At 45.2% G+C, this 27609-nt stretch overlaps 1 protein-coding gene across 4 annotated transcripts in view; it reads left to right on the forward strand.

Moving 5' to 3' along the window:
- SCMH1 (sex comb on midleg homolog 1 (Drosophila)) overlaps nt 1-27609 on the forward strand; it is a 132716-nt gene that overhangs the window by 74660 nt on the left and 30447 nt on the right. For 2 of the 4 annotated variants that reach the window (XM_019548036.1, XM_019548037.1), the window contains exons 9-13: nt 4611-4843; nt 7209-7335; nt 15474-15674; nt 17433-17618; nt 24685-24816. In XM_019548036.1, the coding sequence (XP_019403581.1) occupies nt 4611-4843; nt 7209-7335; nt 15474-15674; nt 17433-17618; nt 24685-24816 (879 nt within the window). The remainder of the gene's footprint in view (nt 1-4610; nt 4844-7208; nt 7336-15473; nt 15675-17432; nt 17619-24684; nt 24817-27609) is intronic. The other 2 variants (XM_019548038.1, XM_019548039.1) reach the window with 2 other exon arrangements.

The raw sequence follows: 27609 nt of genomic DNA on the forward strand, positions 1-27609 counted from the left end.
CTCCCATCTCCCTGGGGTCATGGTCCCTCAGGGCCTGACCGACTAGCCTCTTGAGCTTGTCAAAGTCGACTTTTCTGAAGTCAAGGACTTCTGTGTTGCTGACTGACTTGCCAGCTTTACATAAGAGACAAGTACAGTCTCAGTCTTGTTCCTGTCTGGCTTATCCCTGTTGCCCAGCCCCTCTGCAAGGAGATAAGTGCTGTAATATATAAAGTAACTTTTTAAATAGGTGCCAGTCAGTTCACAAAGAGATGAAGGAGTGCCTTGAGTCCAGTGAGGAGTGCCTTGAATCCTAAAAGGGTGAGAACCATTGGCCTAATGCTAGCCATATAGTACATTCCTTAAAAATATATTTTAAGCTTTCCTTTTATTTTAAGTTCAACCCATTAAAGTTTTCCCTCTTCTTATTTCTGTCTAACTGGTAGATGAGTAGCATACCTGTGAGAAAATGAATTGATTAGCCAGTTTTATGAAGATGTTCTCAAAGAAGTGAGTCCTTGGACAAATGTAAATGAGGAGGGAGTAGAAGGTTAGTGAACTAGATCAAAGAAGAACATTTCATGCAAAGGGATTTTTTAAGAATGGGAGATACGTTTTTGAGAGAAGTGGCCATATGAGACAGCACTGCCAGGTTGAGGGAAGTGATTATTCCCCTCTATTCTGCACTGGTGAGGCCACATCTGGAGCATTGTGTCCAGTTTTGGGCTCCTCAGCATAGAAAAGATGTGGACAAATTGGAGAGAGTCCAAAGGAGGGCAAGAAAAATGGGTTGGGGGCTGGACCACATGTCTTCTGAGGAGAGGCTGAAGGAACTGGGTTTATTTAGTCTGCAGAAGAGAAGACTTGAGAGGATTTAATAGTAGCCTTCAACCACCTGAAGGTTGGTTCCAAAGAGGATGGAGCTAAACTGTTCTCAGTGGTGGTAGAAAACTAGGAGCAATGGTCTCAAGTTGCAGCAAGGGAAGTTTAGGTTGGATATTAGGAAAAGCTTTCTCATTAGGAGGGTGGTGAAGCACTGGAATGGATTACTTTGGGTATGTTTACATGTGCAAATGGTGCTGGATGGGTTTACTCCAGAGTAATTTACTGACCGGGCCCTGACCAGGACAGTTCCAGGCTGTGTGGGGAAGTCTGCATGTGCAGCCTGGAGCTTGCTGGGGACTGCCTGAAATGGGACAGTCCCTAGCCAGCTCCAGGCTGCACATGCAGATTTCCCTGTGTAGCCCAGGGATGGCCACAAACTGTCCCAGTCAGGGGCAGGTCCCATCCATCTCTAGGCTGGGTAGGCAACTCTCCCTGTGCAGGGAACTACCTGCCTTAGCTCTGCCATCGCACAGTGAAGGCTGGGAGATTTCTCCTCTCAGCCTCAGCTCTACGATTGTGGAGCGGGGGCAAGGAACAATCTCCCTGCCCCCACTCCACGGTCACAGAGCAGGGGCAGGGAGCTCCCTGCTGTTGGAACAAGGGGGCATTGTCTCCATCTGGCCTCCCGTGGTGGAGCCCACCCCAGCAGCAGGCAGCTCCAGGGGGCAGGGAGCTACCTCCCGTTCCCTGCTGCCCAGCTGATGAGCAAATTTGCTCCCAGTCAGTTGTCTACACGGGCCTTACTGCACAGTAATTATTTGGCAATTAATTCACTATTTGCATTTGCTGGTAGCAAATTAACTTCTGAGTAGAGCAAATTACTGTGCAGTAAGGGTCTGCATGTGTCAACAGTGACTCTTAATACACAGTACTTTGCTCTATTGCTCAGTAAAGCATCTTGTGTAGACACATCCCTAGAGAGGTGGTGGAATCTCTATCCTTGGAGGTTTTTAAAAGCCCAGCTTGACAAAACTCTGGCTGGAATGATCCAGTTGGGGATGGTCCTGCTTTGAACTGGGGGCTGGACTTCCTGAGGTCCCTTCCAACCCTAGTTTTCTATGATTCTAAAGGCAGCAGTCCTATTACAGAATTAATAATGAATCGTGCAACTGGAATACTTGACAGAAGAGATGAGATTATAAAAGATTTAGGAGTCTCCACTCCAATTGGAAGCTTGCTAGTGGTCAGATGTAGTGTCACGGTAAGAAATATTGAGAAGAGTGTTGGAGCGATGATGGAAGGGCTGGGACACAAGTTTGTGCTGGTGCCTGCCCTAGAAGCATTGAAGAACCCTAATGCAGGAGGAGCATGCACATGTGCTACAGCCCTTCCTGGTATAGCTGATCCCAGTACCTGCAGGGCAGTTTTATACTGAAGGCAGCAGCAGCCAGGTGGGAAGCACTGTTTAAGTTGAGCACAACATTGGTGCTCAACTGAGGATATTATCATTTTTTAAACTTGTGACGGAGTCCTGTGAATCTGAGAAGTTCGAGAACCACTATACTAAGTAGGTACACAGGGAGAGTTATGTTTTGAATCTAGTAGCAGTCTGAAATTGCAGCATGGAGAGCTTAAAGTGGGAATGGACTGCATCTGCCAGCCACAGGCAACTCTTCTTTTACTTAGGTCCAGCAGTTTCTTGAGTGTGTCATTTTCATTCTGAAATGAGATAACCCTTTGAGGATGCAGATCCCATCCCTAAGGATAAAGGAAGGTTGCATATTCCAGCTGTAGTTTATCAGGCAGTTAAGCTGTATTATGAGTTGTACTTTTTTCTTTGAAATGCTAGAAAGGGGATTCCAAAAGAGCACTGCCTCTGACTGTTAAGCAAGTCCCTACTAGCTCTCCTATTTGAAATGTTTTGGGCTCCAGGACAGATCACTGCTTGTGTCATGAAATGAAAGTTTTAGAAAGCAGTTAACCTGCAGAAAGTTGCTAGGATTAGAAGGTTGACCCTCCCAGACTGTATACTGAGTGGCCAGTTTAACCTATACTGAAATTTCCTGAGGCTAAGGCACTGAACTGGGCATCAGAACATCGGGTTTCCTGTGTGACAGCTACAAATATCTTTATGCTTACATCTGTGGTCTTTGAATAGAGCAGTGGGGACCAACGTTTTTGGTAGGTGTGCCACAAATTAGCCCTGATCCCTCCCAAAGTGACTTTGATCCCTTCCCCTGCCTGATTTGCAGCTGCACTTTCTGCTCCCACGCCTGTGCTGTGCTCCCTGCCTGATCTGCTGCTTTGCTTTCTACTCCCATTCCTGTGCTCCTTGCCCAACCTGATGTTTTGCTTTCTGCTCCCTTCCCTATCTGCCACTGTACTCCCTGATCCCCCTGTGATCTGCTGCTTGCCACACACAAAGCTGCTCTTGCCATTTGTGGCACCTGTGATTAGAGCATAGTGAAAGTTAGTGCTATCCTGATTAGGCATAATTTAGAGATGGAATAAATGTTTGTGGGTGGGATCTTTTATGGGACCAACTGCATGGTTGAAACTAGACTTAGACAAACTTTGTGGTATCACAGCACCCTTCTTTGGGTCTCTGGAATTCAAGAAGCAGGCCCAGCAGAGCTAAACAGCAGGTGGAACAAGATCTTATGTACAACTTCATGTGTAAACAAAACAGGATGTAAAAGAATTTATCAGGTAGCCAACACTTAAGCGAGATGTAGTATCATTCAGGAGGGTTGCTATATTGGCTGTAAATTCAGAGATCTTGTAGATTTATAATGGACCTTTAAATCATTGTCTGTGTCAAACTTGTCTCGCCCCATGGGCTGAATGAGTTGTGCCAGGCTTGATCTGGCCCAGAGATCCCCTGCTTCTTCCCCCGCTCCCCATGCCAGATCCAGCATTTGTGATGCATCCTTCACTCCCACCCCCAGCCCAGTCCAGGACTGCACCATATGCAGCATATGTCCCAGACTGGCAGCAGGAGGGGAAAGATGGTGGGACCCAGACTGGCCAGAATGGACACCACGTACAGTGTTGTTCTGAGTTATGCACCACACATGGCATCTGGTCCAGGCAGCCTGGGATCCATGCTGTGCACAGCATCCATGCCAGCCAATCCATGCAACATGGATCTTGGACTGGCTGGGCCAGGTGCTGCATGTGGCATAGGTCCTGGAGAATGTGCCACGTGTAGTGTGGATCCTGGAAAAGGTGCCGGTTCAGTGGCGTGTGGGTCAGCTCAGACCCAGGGGCAGCACTGGGGACAAGACAAGACAGCTGCATGGGCTGGATCCAACCTGCAAGATCTTTGACACCCTTGGTCTATGTTAAGTCTCTGGTTTCTTAGTGTCTAACCAGCTAATGAATTGTTGTTCCCAGGCTCAACTTTTGAACATGTTTTGTAAATTTCCCTTGAGCACAAGAACTAAGAGGTTGGACAAGGAGTGATTATTATGTGAAAAATGTTCTTCTAGCTGTTTTCTCTTCTCTTCTTTCTGTCCTTTATCTTTTTTCTGTGATCGTTCATTCTGGTCTATAGTTTTCATTTGGTTTCGCTTTCATGTTTTCCATGAGGACATCTGATGCACTGACCACATTCTGGGATAGGCCTGAGTACGTTCCATGGGTTCTGATGGTTTTATCGTGGGGATTTGTGGAGTGTTAATTGTTGTGGCAGTAGGGATGAGTTGACAGGCATGGAAGCCATTGTGATTCTCAGCTGTTTGTAAGATTACTACTCCATTGTATCCTTGGGTATGTTATGGTTGCCTTCTTGCTTTTTATTGCAGTTGTGATCCCAAAGAGCCCATTACCTGCATCTGAAGTGAGCTCTGAGAAATCCAGCATGCACAGTAGCACAAAAAGCATTTTGGGGGGTCAGTCCGGGCAAAGGCGTCGCAAAACAGGGAAGAAGCGAGGTCGGACACCCAAAGCTCTGATCCATCACCCCATACCTGTTCCCTCCAAGTCAGTGGAGCCTTTGAAATTCCCAAAAAAGAGGGGACCAAAGCCTGGCAGTAAGGTAGGCAACAAGAGTGTCTGTCTGTCTAATCATGAGTAAATGAAGTGTGTTACATGCATGTACGTGGGGTGGAAAGTAGCTGTGCTTTGGCATTCATGTACAGTAGATACCAGCCCTAAGGCTACTGGGGTAGGGTATATGGCTGGGAATATCCTCTACTTTGTTTCTCAGGCCTTTAGGAAATGGGAGCACAGTAAGTAAGCTCTATCTCATACGTGTTCATGTATACTGCTGCCAGGAAGTGCCCTCTGGGGGTATGCCTTGGCCAAAGGGGCCATAGCAGCTCACTTTAGAGCCAGGTAGTCTTCAATGGGTACATACCCATACAATTTTTAACATTTGCATCCAATAGTAAGGATTTTTATGGGTGATATCTTTTATTGGACCAACTGCATAGTTGGGAGAGAGATAGAGACACAAGGTTTCAGGCAAGATGTACCCTTCCTCAAATCTGAGAAAAACACAGACACATCTCAAGGTAATAGAATGGATAGAACGAAGGCTTATGGAAAGCTCCACATATAAATAAAAATAGGGTAAGAGAGACATTGTTGGGTAGCTAACAAATGAGAAATTCAGTAGGAAGGATAACCTGGTAAGTGGAAAAATAAGACCTTACAAGAGTGTCATTACCACCTGTGGAGTGCAGAGAGGTTAGCTGGGATCATGTGGATTATAAGGAGCCGTAAAGTCAATGTCTTTGTTCAGTCTCTGCTTCTCAGTTTCCAATAAGTTAGTGAATATTTGTTCCCAGGCTCATCTTTTGAAGGCGCCTTATAAATTTCCCTTGAGCATAAGAATGTTTAGGTCAGAAAGGGAATGGTGGTTCTGTGGAAAATGTTCTCCTACAAGTGATCGTGCATCTCTGTCCCTTATCTTTTTTTTTTTTGGGGGGGTGGGGGGTGATCATTCAGGTCTGGTCCTTTTCAAGTATAGGCTGTAATTGTTTGATTATCCTTCTTATCAGTTCAAGTGTGGGACAGTAACAGACAACTATGATATGTGGTCATTTGGTTCTTTTTATTTTTGGCTCGGTACAGACATTCAACAAGCCCGAGGTAGAATCAGTCTAAGTTGCACAGTTTTCTGCAAGTGGCGTAGTTTAGATCGGTAGCAAAGAGAACGCATATTTAACTGGGAGGTGTGTGGGGAAGGGATCAAATCTTAGACTGAGTTTGTTAAACCAGTCCGTGTGCTGAACTTCTGTTCTGTTACGGATATAAACTGGTTTTGTTTGCCGAGCTTCTGTTGTGGAATGCGGGTATAGTGCAGGTTTGGTGATGCAGTTTTCTAAAAAAATCCTCCTCCAAGTAGCTCATGAAGAGGCTGGTACATTGCAAAGCCATCTTTGTGCCCATGGTTTGGAGGAAGTGCTGGTTGTTGAAAGTGAAGTCATTGTGGATAAGGATGAAATGAATGGTTTATGCCATATGTGACAGCAAATATGTGTATAGCTCATGTTCTTGTAGTTATTTCAGGCAGGCATATGTGTCTTCGTGGTGTGACGTTTTAGTGTATGAGTTGATGACATCCATAGTTGCAAGTATGACCTTCTCAGGGAGGTGGTTGATATTCTGGATCTTGCTGAGTTATCATTTGTGTCTTGTAGAAAACTTGCTCTTTGGGTGACAGCTGGTTTTCAGAATGGTTTCTTTGAATCCTGATAGCTCTTCAGGGAAGATACGACAGTTGGATCTGATGGGTTTGCCAGGGTAACCTTGTTTGTGAACTCTCAGGAGCATATAAAATGTCCTTAGAATGGGAGTGTGTGGTATTGGTGTGAGCAGGAGTATCAGTTGGTACTAGTGTAAGTTTACCTCTGTATGGTTTTGTAGAGGTACAAGTATAGTAAAACCATTGCTCTTTCAAACCTGTTTCATTCAAGGTTAACATTATTGTCATTAACTCACTTGCATCCCAACAGTAGCATGCAGAGGTAGAAGTTAGAGCGTAACCACCAATTTAGGTTCCCAGGTGGTAACTCTCCTCTCCTCTTTTAAAACAGTTAAAAGTTATTTTTTTCCAGCCAAAGACATATTTTAGTGGGCTGGAGGAATAGGAGGAAACCACCTCTTCCACCCATTATATATATCCCACCTAGGCTATTGTGGTGTTCTACCCTGGAGGTTCAGGCAGGGGCTCTCATACACGGCCTTAGCATGACTATATTGTTGGTGATCAGCAGAATGGACACAAGTACATGAAATGTTACAGATGTTGAATCTTTCCCATCACCATGAAAAAAATGGCCAGGTCCAATCACAGCCCTGCCCAATGGACATGAGAAAGAGGGTATTAGGGTGGCTGGTTGGGAAGGAGGGAATGGTAAGCGAAACGGGAGACTTTTCCCTATCTCTTTCTGCAGAGGAAGCCTCGGACTTTGCTGAATCCAGCACCCACTTCCCCAACCACCAGCACCCCAGAACCGGACACAAGCACTGTGCCCCAGGATGCTGCCACAATCCCCAGCTCTGCTATGCAGGCCCCCACAGGTAAAGGCTTTGGGTCACCCGCTTTCAGAGATAATATAATGAATGCATTTGTGGAGGAAACCAAAAAAACATACAGCTAACAGACCCAGCCAGATTTCCAGACAAGGTGGCAAGCGTTGTAAATACAAAACAGGAGTGACCTAAAGCAGGAGATAACTAGACAGGAAAAAGAACCAGAGGGTCCCAATCCCTTTTGTCTCATCTCAACTCCCCAGTATGGCTATATTTATTGAGCTGCACCTTCTTTTTCAAGTACACAAGCAGGCTGAAGGGAGGACTCTCAGTTGTTTGATAGCTATTAATAGACCTGTCATCCATGAATTTGTCTAGTTTATTTTTTTAACCTGGTTGTATTATCTGTCCCTGCACCCTCCTGTGGCAGTGAGTTCCACAAGTTAACTGTATACTGCATAAAATGTACTTTCTAATATTAAACCTTTCTCTGACTAATTTCAGGGGGTGTTCCCTAGTTTTAATATTCTGGGACTTAGTGAATACCAGTTCCATGTTCACTTTGTCTGCACCCTTCATAATGTTATAGATTTCTATCATATCTCCCCTCCCCTCAACCTTCTCCTTTCCAAACTGCAAACACTTAGCATTTTTAGTCTTTCCTGATATGGCAGCTGCTCCATACCCCTGATCATCTTGGTTGCCCTTCAGGAGACCTTTTCTAATTCTGCTACATCCCTTTTGAGACGTAGAGTCCAGAGCTGCCCACAGTATTCAAGATGTGGGTGCACTACAGATTTGTATAGTGGCATGATGATGTTTTCCATTTTGTTTTCAATTCTCTTCATAGTGATGCCCAGCATTTTATTGTCTTTTTTTTTTTTTTTGGTTGCTGCTACACACTGAGGTTATATTCTTTGTTTAAAGAACTATCTACAGTGACTCCAAGGTGGCTCGGTTAGTGTAGAATCCAGCATTGGGTATATGTAGTTGAGATTATTTTTTCTCAAATGCATTACCCTGCACTTGTCAACAGTGAAGTTCATCTGCCATTTTTTCCCCACTCACTCTGGGTGAGATCTTTCTGCAGCTATTCTCCATCAGCTTGGGATTTAACTACAGGAATAATTTAATATCATCTGCAGACTCGGAGATTTCACTGTGAACTCCCATTTCCAGGTCATTGATGAAAATGCTGAACAAAATTGGCCCTGCAGGACCCCACTTGACCTCCCTTCTTCCTGAAATGTGACATCACCTTTTAGTCCACCCTTTACTTCCTGTATTTTTAACCTGTTCCTAATCCATGAAAAAACCTTTCCTCCAGTCCCATAACAACTCCATTTTTTAAAAAACCTGGATGAAGGACCTTGTTGAAAGTTTTCTGAAAGTCCAAATATATTATGTCAACCAGGCCCCGCTTCCCCCTTGTCCACAAGCCTGTTAACACCCTCAAAAAAATCAAGCAGATTGGCAAGGCAGGATTTTCCTTTACAAAAGCATGCATACCCTTCCCCAGCAGATCATGTTTGTCCATGTGACTGCTGATTTTATTCTGTTTATAGATTCCACCAACTTGCCAGGAAAGAAACTGAGACCCAGTAGTCTGTAGTTTCTAGGGTTGCCTCTGGAGCCTTTATGAAGATAGGTGTTATGTTGGCAACTTGCTAATCATCTGTCACAGAGGCTGTTTGTAACATAGGCTACATACTATTGCCATAGTTCTGCAATTTCACATTTGAATTTCTTCAGAAGTCTTGGGTGAATGCCTTCTGTTCTTTGTAACTTATTAGTTTAATTTATTGATTTATTTTAAATCTTCTATCCCAGGGGTCATAAAGTCATTAATTGTAAGGCTGGAAGGGACCTTGGAAAAGCATCAGGTCCAGCCTCCTGCACCAGCAAGGTGACTGTCCAGTCTCCTCTTGAAGATGTCCAGGGCAGGTGATTGCACCACCTCTGCAGAGAGCTTTTTCCACAGTCTGTACACCCTAACTGTGAAGAAATTTTTCCTAATATTGAGCCTGAAATGGTCTTCCAGGAGTTTGTGGCCATTACTCCTGGTTTTCCCCAAGGGCACCGTGGTGAACAGTTGTTCACCGAGCCCCTGATGTACTCCCCTGACATAGCAGTAAGCTGCTACCAAGTCCCCTCTCAGCCTTGTCTTTTTCAGACTGAAAAGTCCCAGGTCCCTCAGTCTTTCCTTGTATGGCTTGCCATGCAAGCCTGTAATCATACAAGTGGCCCTTCTCTGGGACTCTCTCAAGTTTTACCATGTCCTTGTTAAAGTGCAGCACCCAGAACTGGATGCAGTATTCCAGTTGGGGTTTCACCAGTGCCAAGCAGAGCAAAAGAATCAGTTGCTTGGTCTTGTTGGAGATGCATGCCACAGTATTATTTGCCCTGCTGACAACAGAGTCACAGTGCTGGCTCGTATTCATGTTGTGGTCTATTATTAACCCCAGGTCTCTTTCATTCATGGTGCTGGTTGACGTTGCGAAGCCTGTAGTTGTGCAGGGATTGTTCGTCCCCAGGTGAAGCACTTAGCATTTCTTGATGTTGAACTTCATCTGGTTCTGACTCACCCGACTTGCTAGCCTGTCTAGATCCGCCTGTGTCTTTAGCCTATCTTCAAGCATGACCACGCTTCCCCATAACTTGGTGTCATCTGCGAACTTGGCCAATGAGCGCTTCACCTCCTCATCCAAATCATTGATAGAGATATTGAAAAGTACAGGACCAAGCACCTACCCATGTGGGACACTGCTGCCTACTTCTAGCCAGGATGACACATCCATTCATTAGGACTCTCTGGGTCCTGCCCCGCAGCCAGTTTCATACCCACCTAACCGCCTCACAGTTAAGCCCACTATCTTCCAATTTTCTCATGGGAACATCATGGGATATCAGATCAAAGGCTTTTTGGAAGTTAAGGTATACAATATCCACCACTTCTCTCGTATCCAGGTGGCTAGTTACCTGATTGTAAAAGCAGATGAGGTTGGTAAGTCCTTGATGAAGCCATGCCGGCTGTCATTCAGAATCCTATCTTCTGCAAACCTGTCACACGTAGACTCCTTAATGAATTTTTCCAGGATTTTCCCTGGGATAGAAGTTAGGTTAATTGGCCTATAGTTATGCAGATCCTCCCTCCTCCCCTTCTTGAAGATGGGCACAACATTGGCTCTCTTCCCATCCTCAGGGACCTCTCCGGAGCACCACAAGTTTCGGAACAGTTTTGCCCGGGGCTCTGCGATGATGCCGGCCAACTCCTTCAGCACCCTCGGATGGAGTTCCTGCGGAATTATATGTGTCTAATTTTTTAATTGATCACACACCAGTTCTACGGCTACAGTAGGAAGGCAGCCATTTCTGCCCTGCTCATGCTGTACCCTATCCTGCATGACTTTCCCCATGGCCTGGTGAAATACTGAGGCAAAGTAGTCATTCAGGAGGTCAGTTTTCTTGAGTGTCAGTAACCAGCTGTCTTGAGTTGTGGACTGTTCCCACCTTCCATTGTTTGTAAGCCTCTTTCTTCTTTCTAAGGAGGACTGTGGTTTCTCTGTTTAGCCAGAAGGGCTTCCCAGCCCTTCTGCTACCTTTTCTCCGCATGAGTATGGACTTCGGTGCTTCAAGGATCACGTCCTTAAGGAGTGACCACTCTTCATGCATACCTTTTGTCTTTGGTCCCTGGTCCCTCAGCATTTGCTTTACTAGTGACCTGAGCTTGTTGAAATTTGCATTTTTGAAGTTCAAAACTTCAACCCTTTTAACTGATTTGCCTGCCTTGTGATGGACAGTGAACCTAATGGTTTCATTGTCACTGTTGCCCAGGCTACCTTCTATTTTTAAGTCAGTCACCAAGTTGTCTCCTTTGGCCAGGACCAAGTCTAGGAGAGCATTTCTTCTGGCTGGCCCGTGCACCCCTTGAGCCTTGAAGAGCTCTTCAATGCAGGTCAGGAAGGAACGCGACCAGTCCAGCTTGGTTGAGGGTTCCTCCTAGGAGATATCCGGATAATTGAAGTCGCCCGTGATTACAATATCCTGTGCATGCACAGCCTCTGTCAGTTCTCGGGCAAACTCCAGACCGAGTTGCTCCCCTTGATTTGGTGGTCTGTAGTATATGCCTACAGTTAAATCTCTCTCTCCACTTTTCCCCTCCGGCAGCTTGACCTAGAGGGTTTCAAGCTGCTCTTTTTTGGAGCTGATGTCAGCCTCCAGGGAGCTGTATTTCTCCTTCACATAGAAAGCTACACCTCTACCTTTCTTCCCAGCCTGGTCCCTTCTTTGCAAGGTGTAGCCTTCCATGGCTATACTCCAGTCATGTGAGTAGCCCCACCAGCTGTCTGTAATCCCTACTAAGTCATGCTGCCCACCAGAGAGCAGGAGGGCTACCTCCTCCTGCTTGTTCCCCATGCTCTTGGTATTGGTGTACAGGCACCTGAGTCTGAGTCCTCCTGTTGAGACTCCCGGCTTCCTGTCATGCTGAGGGAGGGCGGTTCCCTCACTTCTTCAGGAGTGGTTTTCCTAGTGTCCCCGTCTACAGCGCTTTCTTGCATGTTGGTCCCCAGGCAAGCTCCAGTCAGTGTTACCCCATCCCCCAGCAAACTTACTTTAAAGCCCTATCTAGAAGATCGGCTATCCTGGCTAAAAAAAAGGGACTTACCTCTCCGTGTGAGGTGGATACCGGCCCTTCCCAGAAGTCCTCTGTCCCTGAGGAAGCCGAAGCCCTCTTGGTGACACCACTGTCAGAGTCGTTGGTTGACTTCCTCAATGCAGCCTTCCCTCCTCGGACCATGGCCTGCAACTGGGAGTAGAGAAGAAATGACTGCCTGGGTCCTTGACCTCTTGAGCCCAGCCCCCAGAGCCCTCTAGTCACTCATGATCCAGTCTGGATTACTTCTGGCTGTGTCATTTGCTCCCACTTGGATAAGGAGCATGGGGTAGTAATTGCAGGGCTGGACTAGCCTGGGGATCCTTGCCGCAACATCTCCTATGCAGGCCACAGAGAGCAGCAGATCTCCCTCAGTGCCCTACAGGAGGGAGTCCCCTACCACCACCTTGCATCTCCTCTTGGGCGTGGCAGCATGCTTCTTACCTTCCTCCTTCTCCGGTATTGCCATTGGAGCCTCCACCTGTGTGGGGAGGGGAGCATGTGGAGGGTTCAATGGTGACACTCCAGTGGGGTTGACAACCCCCCGGCATACATACCAGAGCATGACACGTGAGGCCATTTTGCTCAGTATATCACACAGCCAGCCCAGGCTCTGGGCAGCTACCACCGGCCGTGGAGCCTGGGCTGCTTGCAGCATGTGGCAGGGAGGCTGCAAGCCCTGCTGCGAGCATCCCCAGCTCTAATGCAGGCAGCAGCTGCCCAGAGCCTGGGCTGGATGTGGCTGGCAGCTGGGATGCTGCAACCAGTGCACTGGGATCCAGAGCTCCGGCCTGGGTCCCTGGTGGTGGCAGCTGCATGCACACCTCAGGGCACATGGCAGGGAAGGGGCCTGGGCCAGGGTTGCACTGTACCAGGCCCCTTCCCTGCCATGCGTCCCAAAGCATGTGTTTATCTACCACTGCCACAGAGCTGGATCAGGGCTCTGGACCCCAGTGCAGCTGTTTGCAGGCTGCTCACCGCCTGCTGTGAGCAGTTGGAGCTCCATGGTGGCTGCCCCAGATCCCTTCTCCACCATGCACTCCAAGGTGCATGTGCAGCCACTGCCACAGAGCTGGGCCAAGGCCCTGAACCCCAGTGCAGCTGCTTGCATCTGCCTGCTGCGAGCAGTCTGAGCTCTGTGGCGGGCAGCAGGGGCTTGTCCAGTCCCCAGGCTGGTCACAGTAGGTGGCAAACCCTGTTGCAAGCAGCTTGGGCTCAATGGTGGGTGCAGGGACCTGCCCAGAGCTGGGCTGCTCACAGCAGGTAGCCACGAGCCTGCAAGCAGCTGCACCAGGGTCTGCCTCAGGGTACATAACAGGCTGCACTGCCACAACAAGGATTGGCTCCTTCATGGCTTCCTGATGTCTGCCCCTGGCATGCCAACATCTTCAAAGTCCAGGTTGCAGGGTTGTTGGGCACTTGGCCCAAAAATGTTTCCAACCCCTGTTGTCACTTCAGTGTGATCCAACTCTTTAGATCTACCTGCTAGAAAGATCTGATCTGATCTGGGAATTCTTTCACTATCTTCTCCAGTAAAAACCAAGGGAAAAAGTTTAATTTAGCTTCCCTGCTATGACCTTATCACTCCTGAGTGCACCTTTTTCAGCATTGTCATTTAATGGTCCCAGTGATTCTCTTGCTGATTTCCTGCTTCAAATCTTATTTTTTAGTTTTTATTATTAACTTGAGTATCTCTTGCAAAATGCTCCAAATTCTTTTTTATCTGCCTTATTTCGCATTCATATTTGACCTCCCAGAGTTCTTATGCTTTCTTCTTTTCCTCATTTGGGCATCCCTTTTATTTTTTTGAATGATGCCTTTTTGTCTTGGGTAGCTTCCTTAACTCTTCAGTTAAACCATGCAGGGATTTTATTGGACCATTTGATACTCTTTTCAGTTTTCCTGGGACTTGAATATGATATTGATATTTTTAAACAGCTTCCGGGCTGTCTTAATGGTTTCTAGGTCCCCTTCACCCAAAGGGGGTTTGAACCTTGCTCTCTCTGACTTCCCAGCACAGGGTTCTAACCAGACACAGGTCAGTTACTATCAGGGACCCGGGGTTTCTCTGTTTAAAAATCGCAAATTCTCTGATATAAAAACCCAAAATCTGTTTTTCTGCCACTAATGAGTGTGTGTGTGTATGTATGTATACATATGTATGCATGTATCAGTTGAACACAGTGCTTCAGTCATTACAAGAAAATAAATTCTAAATAACTATATATTTTGGTGTTTGATTTTGTTTTTTTATCAAAAAATCAGAGCTCCCCTTGCCCCCTTCACTCGCCAGGATATGGGGTCCAGCTGTGGTTGTCCCCCTCCGCTGCTTTGTGGTGCTGAGCAGCCCTGATATGTCGGTGTCCTGCCCATGCTAGTGCCCCTTACTCCCAACCCACAGCCCCCCAGCCCCACTGGTGCCCCTCAGTCCCAACCCATAGGACTGCCCCACCCTACCAGTCTGCTGGTGCCCATCATTCCTGATTCACAGCCCCCGTAGCCCCTCCAGGGTCCCTAACTCCCAACCCACAGGCCTCTGCCCCCCCATTTCCCTCCACTGGATGGGGCTCCCAGCTTCTAGGGCTTTGGGACCTGGTGTCTGTATCTTTCCTGTTCTCTGCTCCAAGGGCATCAGCCACAGCCGGTCAGCAGTGCCCGAGCCCTGTGTTACACTGTGTTCACACATACAGCAGTACGCAGCTGACTGAACATGCTCAGTAGCCCTGTGTCTGTTTACGTGTCCACATTACACATGGAATAGAATTACAAACTGCAGAAATGTCGAAAGCTGGGTAACTGTCACTTAGGCACGTAAAGAATAATAGAATTCCTTCCTCCAGAGCTAGCTCACTATGTTGCACTGTGCAAAGCAGGGTAACTAAAGGTAACCGGGCAAAAAGGAGAAAGGTCAAAGTAACTTAGGGACAGTCGAAACAATGCTCATAACACAGCTTTGACTTGTGACTAAACTAAATTCAGAAAAGGGAGTCGGAAACAAATTCAGGGTTTTGGATTCGTTCAAGTACAGGATAGGGGATGGGTAACTTCCCTTCCCTCCACAGCACATTTGGCCGGGTATTCAGAAAACTGAGGGACCTGGGTTCTAACTCTCTTGGAGATTCAGTGGAGATGTGTATTAAACTCCCTTAGGATCAGCCACTCACCCAATTACCAGCATGTCACTGTGCAAACCCCCGCCACATCCTGCATTGTTGGAACCTGTGCACCAAGGTTATGATTGAAACACTAGCGTGGCTTGGATGATCATTGCAAGAGAGACAGGAATCAGTATTGTGTATTTCAAGGGTGAGCTTCCTTTAGCTATAACTGATGCTGTTATAGGTGTTAGTCTGCAGCCTGTTGGATTGGTTTGATTCACCCCCTCTATGAGAACTTTAATAGTATGAAGATCTAGGTCTGGCAGGATGCTGAGGATTGAAAAAATAGCATATCTGCTTTTGAGGATGTTTTTTTGCTCTTCTAAGTGGCATCTCTCACCAGTTAATGGCCAGCATTTTTCTTGCTTTTGTAGTTTGCATTTACTTGAACAAGAATGGCAGCACAGGGCCTCACCTGGACAAGAAGAAAGTTCATCAGCTGCCTGACCATTTTGGACCAGCTCGGGCTTCTGTTGTTCTGCAGCAGGCAGTACAGGCCTGCATTGACTGTGCTTATCATCAGAAAACTGTCTTCTCTTTTCTGAAGCAAGGCCATGGGGGAGAAGTAATTTCAGGTAAGAACCAAGACTTTGCTCCCCTTCCTTGCTTTCAGAGCTATCCTTATTAGGAAAACTGTCTCAGAGGGAACCCTTTCCTTTTGAAGCACAGCTTCATCATGGTTCCAGTTGGAGGAACCTCTGTGTAAGAGTGGAGGGCTTTCAGCCCTGATCAGTGATACTGTATAATATCTAAATAGGTGAGAATCCTTCCTTCAGTCAGAGGTAGAGTACGTAGCATGTTTGTGCATGTACTTCCACAGACCTACCCACCAGCCACCACATGTCCTTTTCAGACAGTACTGTGTGGTCACTTAGTATCCCTGTGCAGTAAATGTTATTTTTGTTTCCCCATTTTACAGATGGGGAAACTGAAACACAGCTCTACAGCAGTTTATTGAAAGCTACACAACTACTTAGTGGCAGACCTGAGAATATAATCCAATTCTTGGTTCTTGCAAGGTCATCTTTTAGCCTTCTTTCTGTTGTAGCTCCTTTTGTGTGATGCCACCTGCTTCTTCTGTCTGTAAGTGGACAGAAGAAATATTTAGCCCCAGACTGATTCCTGGCATTCAAACATGTTAGCTGTGTTCTGCTCCAGATGCTGATGACGTGAGCTTGGACTCGCAAAAGCTTATGATATGCATCTCTGATTTAGTTAGCGTATAAGGTACAAATCAATCCTGCCTTTTGCCTCACTTGAGACTAACATAGCTAGCTACCTCTCTCAGTGCTTGAAAATGTCAACGTGAGTCCTGCTGAGGCAAAGCAGGGAGATTTCCACAGGTCTAACACAATATGCTGCTAAGTGTAAATTCTTCTCTCTTCCCTTTACGAGTGCAGCTTCACCGTGTCTGAAGTCCAGGAGCCATATAAATCTCTGACTAATCAACTCCTTTCACTGACTCCCCTTCTCTACCATATCTGATGTGGGCTTTTTACTAACTTAGCATTATTTTGCCTCTGTCTCCTCACCTCCATGCTACCAGCAATGCTTGTATTCACCCCCACCTTTACTCTTGGAAAATCACTACACTGCTCTTGAACGGAGAGGCAAGGGTTAGAGAGTGCACAGAGAGTTCCAGTTAAACCAAAGACTTCCGTTTATTCTTTCTCATGTAGTGTTTGGATAGCTGAAATGACAACACTCAGTGGGTGACTTAGCTCAGAGTTTTCCTCTTGGCAGCCCTCCCACCTCAGCTGGAGGGGAAAGCAGTGTTCTGTCTTGTCTTAAAATAGGAGAGCTGCAGTTCATGTTCCACCCTGCAGCTACATTGTTTTGCTTCTGACCTTCCAAAGATTGTCAGTCCTCCAGAAGCAGGAGGAAATGGTGAGGGTTAGAGCGGTAGGAATTTTAGTATTTCAGATACAAAAAAAACCAGAAGAAAATTCTTGAAGCTGCTCCCCCCCTTCTTTTCTCCTTTGGTATTTCAAGACCACGTTTATTCCAGGTACAAGGGGCACAGATTGTACTTTGCTTCTCTTGCAGTTTACCTTTAAGCTTTCCACGTACAGCAAATTCACACTCAGTGCTGGGTGTAGCAAACTGGTTCTGGCCTGTCCAAGGGAAGAGAACTCCCTAGTATTTGCCAGGAGAAAGCAGTGGCTTTTGTTTGCTTTAGTCTAACCCAGTGATGCCAAGATACGGAACTGGCTGTGCAACCCCAGGTGTGGCCTCCTGCCTTTCTCTGTATGTGTGTGTGTGTGTGCACGCGTGCGTGTGTATGGCGGAGGAAGGGGAGGCTTACAAGCTTAGCTGTGTTTGTTTGTCTCCAGCCGTGTTTGATCGGGAACAGCACACTCTGAACCTGCCAGCAGTAAATAGCATCACCTACGTCCTCCGCTTCCTCGAGAAACTTTGCCACAACCTGCGGAGCGACAACCTCTTTGGAAACCAGCCTTTCACTCAGAATAACCACATGCAGCACTCCCACGAGTACGACCACGACAGGTATTTACCAGGTAGGAGTTGGGGCTGGGGAGGCATTCAGGGGTCCTATTAATTCACTGTGTCCTAACCCAAGTTTTACCCTTCAGCTCAGAGGCAACAGTGGTGCAAATTGCAGAGCCCTGTCTGTGGGGTTTGTTGCATATCAGCTGACACCACTCACGTGCTATATGGGTTGTCCTCACTTAGGATTGAAGATTCTGTGTTTTCGGACTGTCAGGTTCATTCATTCTTAGTGTCTCTCTGTCTGTCTTTTCTTTTTTCTATGTACCTTATTCCCTCCCTTTCTCTCCCTTGTTGCTAGTATAAAACATGTGATTTGATCTAGGAAATGTATCCAGTTGGGGATTAGACACTTTGCCTAGAGACAAGTGATATCATTCAGTGTGTAGACTGAAGGTTTAACTAAATGTCCAGTATGGCTATAACTCTTGTCCCTCTAGAAAGCACACCTAACCTCTGGTGCCAGCTCTGGAAGCTCAGCCTGCATCTAGGGCCTGGAACTCTGCTTCAGGAGTACTGCTCGCAAGTAAATCACGTTTCTTTTTGCATGGCTCGTTGTCCCATTGTGCTTAAGTGAGGCATTCAAGGCAAGCTGGTTTATATCACTACATGCAACAGTTACAAGGTGGTAAAGTATCCCTTAGGCTGAAGTGGTGAACCCTCAAGAAAACAAATCATGTTACACCAAGGACTAAATAGTAACAACTCAGGAGGGGTAACTGCCAAATGAGAGCTACCACAGGGCGAGTTGCACAGATTGACTTTGTGTCTGCAGATTCCCATCACTGAAGAAAGGAAATAAGACTCTGGCTCACCCTTTGTATATCTGAAAAAGCTTGTTTTTGATTGGCCATCTTGTCTCTGTGCCCCAACTCTCCAAAGTGGCTGACTAGTTTGCTCAACAGAAGTGAAGCCAAGTTCACTTTCTAAAAACTGACTGATTGTCAGACTGCACTGTGAGTGGCCTTGCCTGGGCCAGGGTTGCCAAGGGACTGGGGCCATGTGAGACGGGGCCTGGGGCCTGGAGAGTGAAGCAAAGGCAAGGGCGGAGGCAGAGAAAGCCAAGCCCAAGCAAGTGGTCCAGGGCTGGAAGCCTGCAGCCAGGATAAAGGGGAGCTAAAGCCAAGAGAGCTGAGACTTGTATAGGAAGACCAAACTGGATAAAATAACGTCCATGAGACGTGAACATGGCTGCAGGGGAGGACAGAGGCCACAGATTTAACCTTTGAGGTGATTAGGGCCAGTGGGGTTAAAGCCCCAAGGCTGAGAGACTGTGCGTGGTAAGGCCAGAACCCAAACTAGACGGGTTAAGGTGAGGCCAAGAGAAGAAGCAAGTATATAGAGAGGAGCCAAAGCTCCCCTCCTTATTTTTAATGTTGAGGAATGGCAGATGAGGGAGCAGGGTGAGACCCTGAGGGGCTGAACTGTGAGCAAGGCAGGATTAAGGCAGCCACCAGGGGGTGTCATGGCCACCCTCGGGATGTATCCTGTTCCAACATCTAAAGGGGAGCATAGCCGTTGGTGTGGGATCTGGTGGTCTTTATTAAATGTCTAAGTAAATGGCATATAACTGAAATTAACATATTAAATTGAACACCAGAGAAGACTGAAATAGTACACTGAGACACACTGGTATCCTGGTCAGAGAGTCACAGGGCTGGAAGGGACTACAAGACTAATCTAATTCAACTCCCTGCACAGATGTAGGATTTTTTTTCTGTAATCATTCAAGTTAGATGACTGTCTAGTCTTTTCAAACAAGTCTTTCATCCATTGAAGAAGATTTTACAACTTTTCTAAGCTGGTTGTTCTATTTTCTGATTGTTTGTACAGTTGGAATTTTTTTGAGACTTAATTTAAATTGCCTTTACTGCAGTGTTCCTTCAACTTCTTTACAACAGCTTTTATGATATTTGAAAACTGATATCCTCCCCTTTTATCTCCTTTTCTACATACTACTACTTTCAACCTTCCCCTATACAGCTTGCTTTCCCCTGTACTGCGTCTGGACAGCCAAGTTGTTTACATTCTTTTTAAAATATGGTCCCCAAGACTTCTTTACTTGCTACTCAGAAACAGAAAGAAATTGGCTATAGAATAGATTTGATAGATTTCATAGACATTAGGGTTGAAGATCATCTGGTCCAGCGCCCTGCCCAAGGACCAGAAGTCAGCTGGGGTCAGAGGACCCCAGCAAGATAATCGTCCAAGTGCATCTTGAATGTGTCCAGAGTAGGTGCTTGCACCACTTCTGGGGGCAGTCTATTCCAGACTCTAAATACTTGGATGGTAAAGAAATTCTTCCTTATGTCCAGTCTAAAAGGATCTTCCAGCAGTTTGTGACCATTGGACTATTTTTTCCCTGGGAGAGCCCTGGTGAACACATGTTCTCCCAGGTCCTGATGAACACCCGTGATGTACTTACAGGCTGCCACGAAGTCCCCCCTGAGCTTACGCTTAGCCAAGCTGAAGAGTCCTGTGTCACTCAGCCTCTCCTCATGTGGCCTGCTCTCTTGACCTCTGATCATGCGCATGGTTCTCCTCTGGACTCTCTTGAGCTTCTCCATGTCCTTTTTAAAGTGTGGAGCTCAGAATTGGATGCAGTACTCCAGCTGCGGCCTCACCAAGGCCAAATAAACCAAGAGATTGACATCTTGGGTCTTGTTTAAGATACATGGGTAGATGCAAGCCAGGGTGTGAAGATGGAAGGCAACTTGGGTGATGGTGATCACAAAATGATAGAGTTTAATTTCATATGGGAAGGAGGCAGGGAGAGCAGCAAAATAAAGACACTGAACTTCAGAAAAAGACTTTAACAGGCTCAGGGGAAAGGTGGGCAGTAACCCTTTGGTAGCAAGTCTTAGGGGGAAAGGAGTCCTGGAGAGCTCTTTGTATTTAAATGAGGCAGTATTTGAAAGAGACAGTACTTGAAGTTGGCCATATTAAGGACACAGCAGCAAACTTGACTTTATACCCTGACTTTAGCAATGCTTCTGATGCATTCTCTCACAACATTATCACAGGTGAGCTAAGGAGGTACAGGTTGGATGAATGGACTATAAGATGGATAGAAAACTGGCTGGATCATCAGGCTTAAAGAGTTGTAATCAGTGGCTTGATATCTAGCTGGCAGCTATTACCAAGTGGAGTGCTCTAGGGGCCAGTCCTGGGGCCAGTTTTTTCAATCTTTATCAGCTATCTGGAAGATGGGATAAGAGTACACCTTCAGCAAGTTTGCAGATGACACCAAGCTGTGGGTAGTAGTAGATCCGCTGAAGGGTAGGGCTAGGATTCAGAGGGACCTAGATGAATTGGAGGATGCGTTGGGCCAAAAGAAATCTCATGAGGTTTGACAAGGAGAAATGCGCTTGGTACAGAACAGTCCCATACACTAGTGCTGGCTAGGGACCAACTGGCTAAGTGGCTGCTCTGCAGAAAGGGACCTGGGGGTTACAGTGGACAATAACCTGAGTATGAGCCAACAGTGTGCCCTTGTTGTGAAGAAGGCTAACGGCATACTGGGCTGCATTGGTAGGAGCATTGCCAGAAGGTCGAGGGAAGTGGTTATGCTCTTCTGTTCAACACTGGTGAGGCCACATCTGGAGTACTGTGTCCAGTTTTGAGCCCTCCACTATAGACAGGATTTGGACAAATTGGAGAGTCCAATGGAGGGAAATGAAAATGGGTAGGGGGCTGGGACACATGACTTGTGAGGAGAGGCTAAGGGAACTGGGCTTATTTAGTCCGGAGAAGAGAAGACTGAGGCGGGATTTATTAGCAGTCTTCAGCTACCTGAAGGGTGGTTCAAAATAGGATGGAGCTGGACTGTTCTCAGTGCTTGCAGATTGGAGAACAAGGAGCAATAGTCTCAAGTTGCAGCAAGGGATATCTAAATTAGATATTAAGAAAAACTCTCTCCTGAGGAGGGTGGTAAAGCCCTGGAACAGGATACCCAGAGAGGTTGTAGAATCTCCATCCTTGAAGGTTTTTAAGACCCAGCTAAACAAAGCCTTGGCTGGGATGATCTAATTGGTCCTGCGTTGAGCTAGATGACCTCTTGAGGTTCTTTCCAACCCTGTTTTTCTGTAATTCTATGATTCTGTGATTTTTCTATGAAACTTGCCTGATGAATGGGAAATGCAACAGGAGACTAGCCTGAGTAAACAGTTATATTGCCAATCTCTTTAACTCAAAAAGAAATCTTACAAAAGGTGGAAACTTGGTTATATTACTAGGCAATAATTTAAGAATAACACATGGGTATGCAGGGAGAAAATCAGGAAGGGCAAGATATATTTGAGGTGGAACTGGCAAGAGACATAAAAGGGATGCTGCAAGTAGGTGAGAAATAAGAGGAAAACCAAAGGAAGTATTGGTCCTTATTGTATGCAAAAGGCAAACTAGTTATGGATGATGCAGAGAAAGCTGAAATACTTAACTCTTCCTTTACTTCAGTCTTTACAAGTAAATTCAGCTGCCATATGCAGTTGGCAGCAAAGATAGGGAAGGAAAAAAACAGCTTAGAGTAGTGGGAGGTAGGTATTACTTACAAAGGCTAGATGCTTTCAAAGCCATGGGGCTGGACCAGATACTAAAGGAGTTAGCTGGGGTAATTGGCTATCACCTTTGAGAACTGATGGAGACCAAGTGCAGCCCTGGGTGACTAGATAAGGGTAAATATAGTACCCATCTTTAAGAAAGGAAAGAAGAAGAATCCAGGAAATTACAGACCAGTTGGTGTGACCTTGATACCTGAAAAGATCCTAGATCAGATCACGCAATCTGTTTTGAAGCATCTGGAGGAGAGGAAGATGATCAGGAACAGCCAGTATGGATTCACCCAGAGCAAGTCATACCTGAGTAACTTGATTTCCTTCTGTGACAAGATGACAGGTTCCGTGAATGCGGGGAGAGTAGTGAATGTGATATACCTTGATTTTTAACAAGGATTTTGCCTCCGTCTCCCACAACATCCTCATTAATAAGCGAAAAAAATACAGACTAACTAAAAGAGCAGTCAAGTGGATACCAAACTGGTTGGATTATCTTGCTCAGTGGCTTAATGTCTTGTTGAAAGGAGGTATGAAACTGGGATTCACAGGGGCCTGTCGTGGGTCCAGCATTGTTTAAAATCCTTACTAATGATTTGAATGATGGAATTGAGTTTGTGCTTAGTAAATTTGTGGGTGACAACAAATCAGTTGGAGTTGTAGATGCTCTGGAGGGTAGGACTAGGATCCAGAAAGACCTGGACAAATTTGAGAAATATTTTGTAAACAACCAGATGAGATCCAATAGGGATAAGTGCAGAATCCTGCACTTAGGATGAAATAATTGCATGCACAAATACAGGCCGGGGAATGATTGGCTAGGCTGCAGTATTGCAGAGAAGGGCCTGTAGTAGTCAGTAGATCATAAACTGAATATAAACCAACAGTGTAGCATGATTGTTGCAAAAAAAAGCCAACAGCACACTGGGTTTTATTAATAAGAATGTCACTTGCAAATCAGGAGAAGCAGTTCTTTCACTCTATTTGGCACTGGTGAGTACTGAGGTACTATGTCCGGTTTTGGGCCACACATTTTGAGAAAGATGTGGGCATATTAGAAAGAGTCCAACAGAGAGCAACAAAAATGACTAGAGGTCTGGGAAAATGACGTGAAAAAGCTGGAAGAACTAGGGTTGTTTAGTTTGAAGAAGATAACGGTCCTCAAATGTCTGAAGGGTGAGTACAGAGGAGGGGGAGGTAGACTTTTTTCTGTTGTTGTCATGGGGGATAGGACTAGGGGTAACTGCCTCAAGACTCAGCAGGGGAAATTTTGGTTGGATTATGAAAGTGGTCAAGCATTGGCACAGGCCACCTGGACAAGGCATGGAATCTCCATCCCTGGACATTTTTAAGAGTAGATTAGACACTTGACTGAGATGGCTTAGTAATAATCTTGTCTTGGTTTTGGTCCACCAATCTCTCGGCTGGACTTGATGACCTAACTAGGTCCTTTTCAGCCCTATTTTCCTATTATCCTGTGAGCCTAAAGCCAGACATAGCCCTGGAACTGAGGCCCAACCAGCAGTAACTAAAGTGATACTATCACCTCTCATATCAAGCTTACAGTGTCTAATTAGGAGGAGATATCAAGCAGGACTCCCTAGCAGTCTGTCCTGGGTCCTGTTTACAATGACTGTATTACTATAGCCCAGCATTGGATTTACCATTTATGTGACAGCATCTGCTGACTCGCATTGAATTTATGATCCCATTTCCTTCATGTGCTACTGCTGGGCCAAGTTTCTCCCATTCTGTATTTTTCTTTCCTGTGTATAGTACTTTACATTTATATTTGTTCAATTTCACCCTGTGGTCTCTAACCCAGTTCTTTGGTTTGTTAGTATTGCTATGATTTTCTGCTTAGGAAATACTCGGAAGCATCATCCTTGCAAGAAATTGGGAGATGATTATTGTGGGCAGTAAGGTGTACATAAATTTACCATATAGAGTGTGTTGAAAAAGCAGATCTAGTTTGAAGCCATCTGTGAAGAGATCTTTTAGGATGGTCTGAATATGGCACTAGTGATGCATGGCTTCTGCGTGCAGTACTGGGTACCTCAGCATTCAAAAGGTGCAGGCCTAGCAGAGGAATTTGGAGATCAGCAGTGATGTTTGGGAAGCTGAAGGAAGTAAAAACTCTAAAAACAATTTGCCTGAATGATGAGTAAGGGACGGAGAATTTGCTAATTATTGAAAACCTTCAGTTATATGAAATATATATAGACTGCAGAAACAGGAATTGTTTGTGGTAAACAGAGGTCATAGTTAGGACATGGTTAATCAAAGGCGATGCTGGGATAAAGCATGACCATAGAATGACCTAAAAAACTCTTAGGTTGGTTCTATCCCTTATCTCTAGTGAAAACTGCGAAGTGAAAAAATAAATGCTAAGAAATGAAAGATGCAGATAGCTTTAAGTATACCAGGCTGGTGTATGGGGGTTGTTTGTGGGTTACTGCTGACTCAGGTAGGACTGAATTTCCCAGAAAGTTTCCATTCCTAAGTAGGGCTTGTTCTCTCTTCCTAGACAGAAGCAGTTCGTTAGACGGCACTCTGCAGGGACCAGGCCGGGGTACAAAGCGATACTCCCAAGATTCCCCTCCATACAGTGCTCCTCTCTCCCCCAAGTTACCAAAGAATGACCGTCACCCTTTGGAAGGTGAGCACAGCATCTCTTCCCAAAGCTGGCTTTTTAGAGTTACTTTTAACCCATATAGCATAATTGGATTTCTCAAACCAAATCAAACCATGGGTTCTGGAAACAGGTTTCCTGTTTCCAGCAGGAGTCACTGCCTAATTCTTCAGAGAAATGTTAAGGAAGTGTTGAACCCCAAGGCAGTCACACAAAGCTATGTGGGGTGGAAAGAATCCTTTCTGACCCCTACCATGATCATCGTAAGCTGTTTTGGCTTCCATTGTGATATTAATGGTCATAAAACTGTCCAGTCATTTTTAATACATCTGGCAAGCAAGGTGTCTGGCCATATATACCATGACTACTTGCTGCAGTGTGTTCTGCAGGTCATTAGTGCTGGAGGGAACCTATCATCCCTGATAATCAGCATGGATTGGTGCAGAAGCAGCTTTACCGGGATTTACTTCAAAGAACCCAGCATTGATATAACTAACGATACAAAGCAACATGCCTAATCTCTTAGCTCCAGAAGAATTATCACGTCCTACGCTGCCAGTCACATGAATGCTTGAAAGGATGCACCCGCTCACATTTTCAAACATAGCTACCCTCTCCAGCATTTCATCTATAAGTACGTGTATGAGATGCCTGGTGTAGTTGAAGGCCTTTCCTTCTATTAGAATTTGAGGCAAAAGATTTAGGATTGTAGATGCTTGCGTTAAAAGCATTCTCAGTCAATGTTTGTGTAATGGAGTGAGAATGTTATAAATGTTACATAGCTGTTACCCACAGGTATGCAGCCTAGTTTGTAAGTGGGTGTGAGCATTAAGTTGCATTGTTTAAAACCTTGTATTCAATAAGTAGCTTGAATACAGCTGTGATTGCTGTGATTAAAGATTTTAATAGCTATTTTTAGAGTCAAATGGGACTCATCTTGCATTGCACACTGTACTGTAGAATTTTCTTTTGCCAGTAGGTCTTCAAGGAAATACGTATTAAAGCCATGCTAGTTTTGCTCACTTAATCTTTGACCAACTCTAGATTTTTACAGCAGTCAAAGCCTGAAGGCACAAGCTGTATGCTTGGCTTCAGAAAATGCCCCGGGTAATAGGAATGATAAGGATATAAGCCTGCACAGATGTTTAGTCACTAAAGCAACAGCCTTGAGAAAACTGTGGGTTAATTTATGATTCCGAGAGTGCAGTCCTCTAATACAAGAGAATTAAGTCCTTGTTTATGCTGAAGAATTGTTGCCGGCCAGCACAGTTGCCTTTGACCCAGTGCCAAATGCACTGTAGCTATAACCAGAGTTGCTGAAACGGTGTTAAATTTCAGTCAACACTTGCAGCTATGCCCTCTTCAGCTCCAGCTCCAGCTCAGTTTGCAGTATATGCAAAGTCTCAGGAAATCTAACAGTTTCATTGCTCAGGTGGCTTTAGTTTATTCCTGCTAAGCATAGATATCAAGCTGTCTTTTTGTCAACGCAAACTATATTTAAATAGTTTTGCTTTTTCCAACTGGGAGGACAGCTTCATTGTCTGTGGACAGACCTTTGACTGGCTTTTACAGAATGACTCCCTTTAATAAGAATGTAGTGCTATCTGCACCATACAGCATTGTGTCTTCAACATAAAAAATGATGTTTTTACCCAAGCTTGCCAGCTAGGATAAATATCTTGGCAAAGACATGATCATTTGTAGTTTTATATAATTTAGCAGTTCAAGTTACAGCCTACACAGGGGCCTAGTCTTTAGATTGACCAATAAACTCATGTGACAGTTACAAACTATTCTCCTTTTTAAGCTTTTTCCTTTAATTAGTGAACTCAAATTAACATTATTTTGTGGTGAAGACAGGCCCTATATTAAGAAAGATCATATTTGCTAAGCAAATATACAGCCAACTACGAGTAGACCAAAAGAGCTTCCTATACAGTACCACTAGTCTTTTCCTGATGTGTATTTTACACACTCCAGAATTCAGGAATGGATCTCATACTTCATAAAATTCCCTTAATATATTTTGAAATCCATCAGTCTTCTTCTCTATTAGTTCACTGTAATACACTACTGAATCGGTTGTTAGAGATAACTAACAGAAGTTTTCATTGGCTTCAAAATACACCTTGTTAGGAGGACCATCTTATCCCTTATTCTGAATCCTTAGTTGCTAGTTTTGAGTTGTTGACCTTGCCTAAATTCTTGGGAGCCTCAAAAGTGTTGTAACCCGTGGTAGAATTTTTTCCCTAGAATATGTTCAGTGTTCTGCAGAAGTTATAAATCCAGTAATTAATTGTTCTTGCCTCTGACCTTTCAGCCTAGGATGAATGGAAACTCCATTGGTTTTAGGTATCTAAAATCCATTAAAATAATAAGTTCAATATCCACTTGGTCTTAAAGAACAAGACCCAAGTGTACAGCTCTCCATTGCACTAGATCAGTGGTTCTCAACCTTTTTAGGATCAAGGCACCCCTAGATAAACTCAGAGTACCCCTTGGTGCTAGCTTTTAGCTTTCACTCGTTTTTTGACTATGGAAAAATAATTGAGCAATACTTCTGTTGCAAAGAACTCACAAGCCATAACAAATTAAAATGCTTTAGATGTTATGGATTCCTATTTGAAACTTCTGGGTTATGAATCATGTGTAGGTATTTACATGCCTAACTCCTAATACTGAATGACATGCTTGAAAGGATCTTGTCACCCTGATTGAAAGTCAGTGTACTAGATTTTGCAGAATGCCCTGCATTTCAGCTGAATCAAGTTGTCTTTTCTACTTCACCACCAAGAAAAGCAGCATTCCCAGTCCACCTTT

Source organism: Crocodylus porosus, unplaced genomic scaffold (genome assembly GCF_001723895.1).
Source record: "Crocodylus porosus isolate Cpor-Errol unplaced genomic scaffold, CroPor_comp1, whole genome shotgun sequence".
NCBI lineage: Eukaryota > Metazoa > Chordata > Crocodylia > Crocodylidae > Crocodylus > Crocodylus porosus.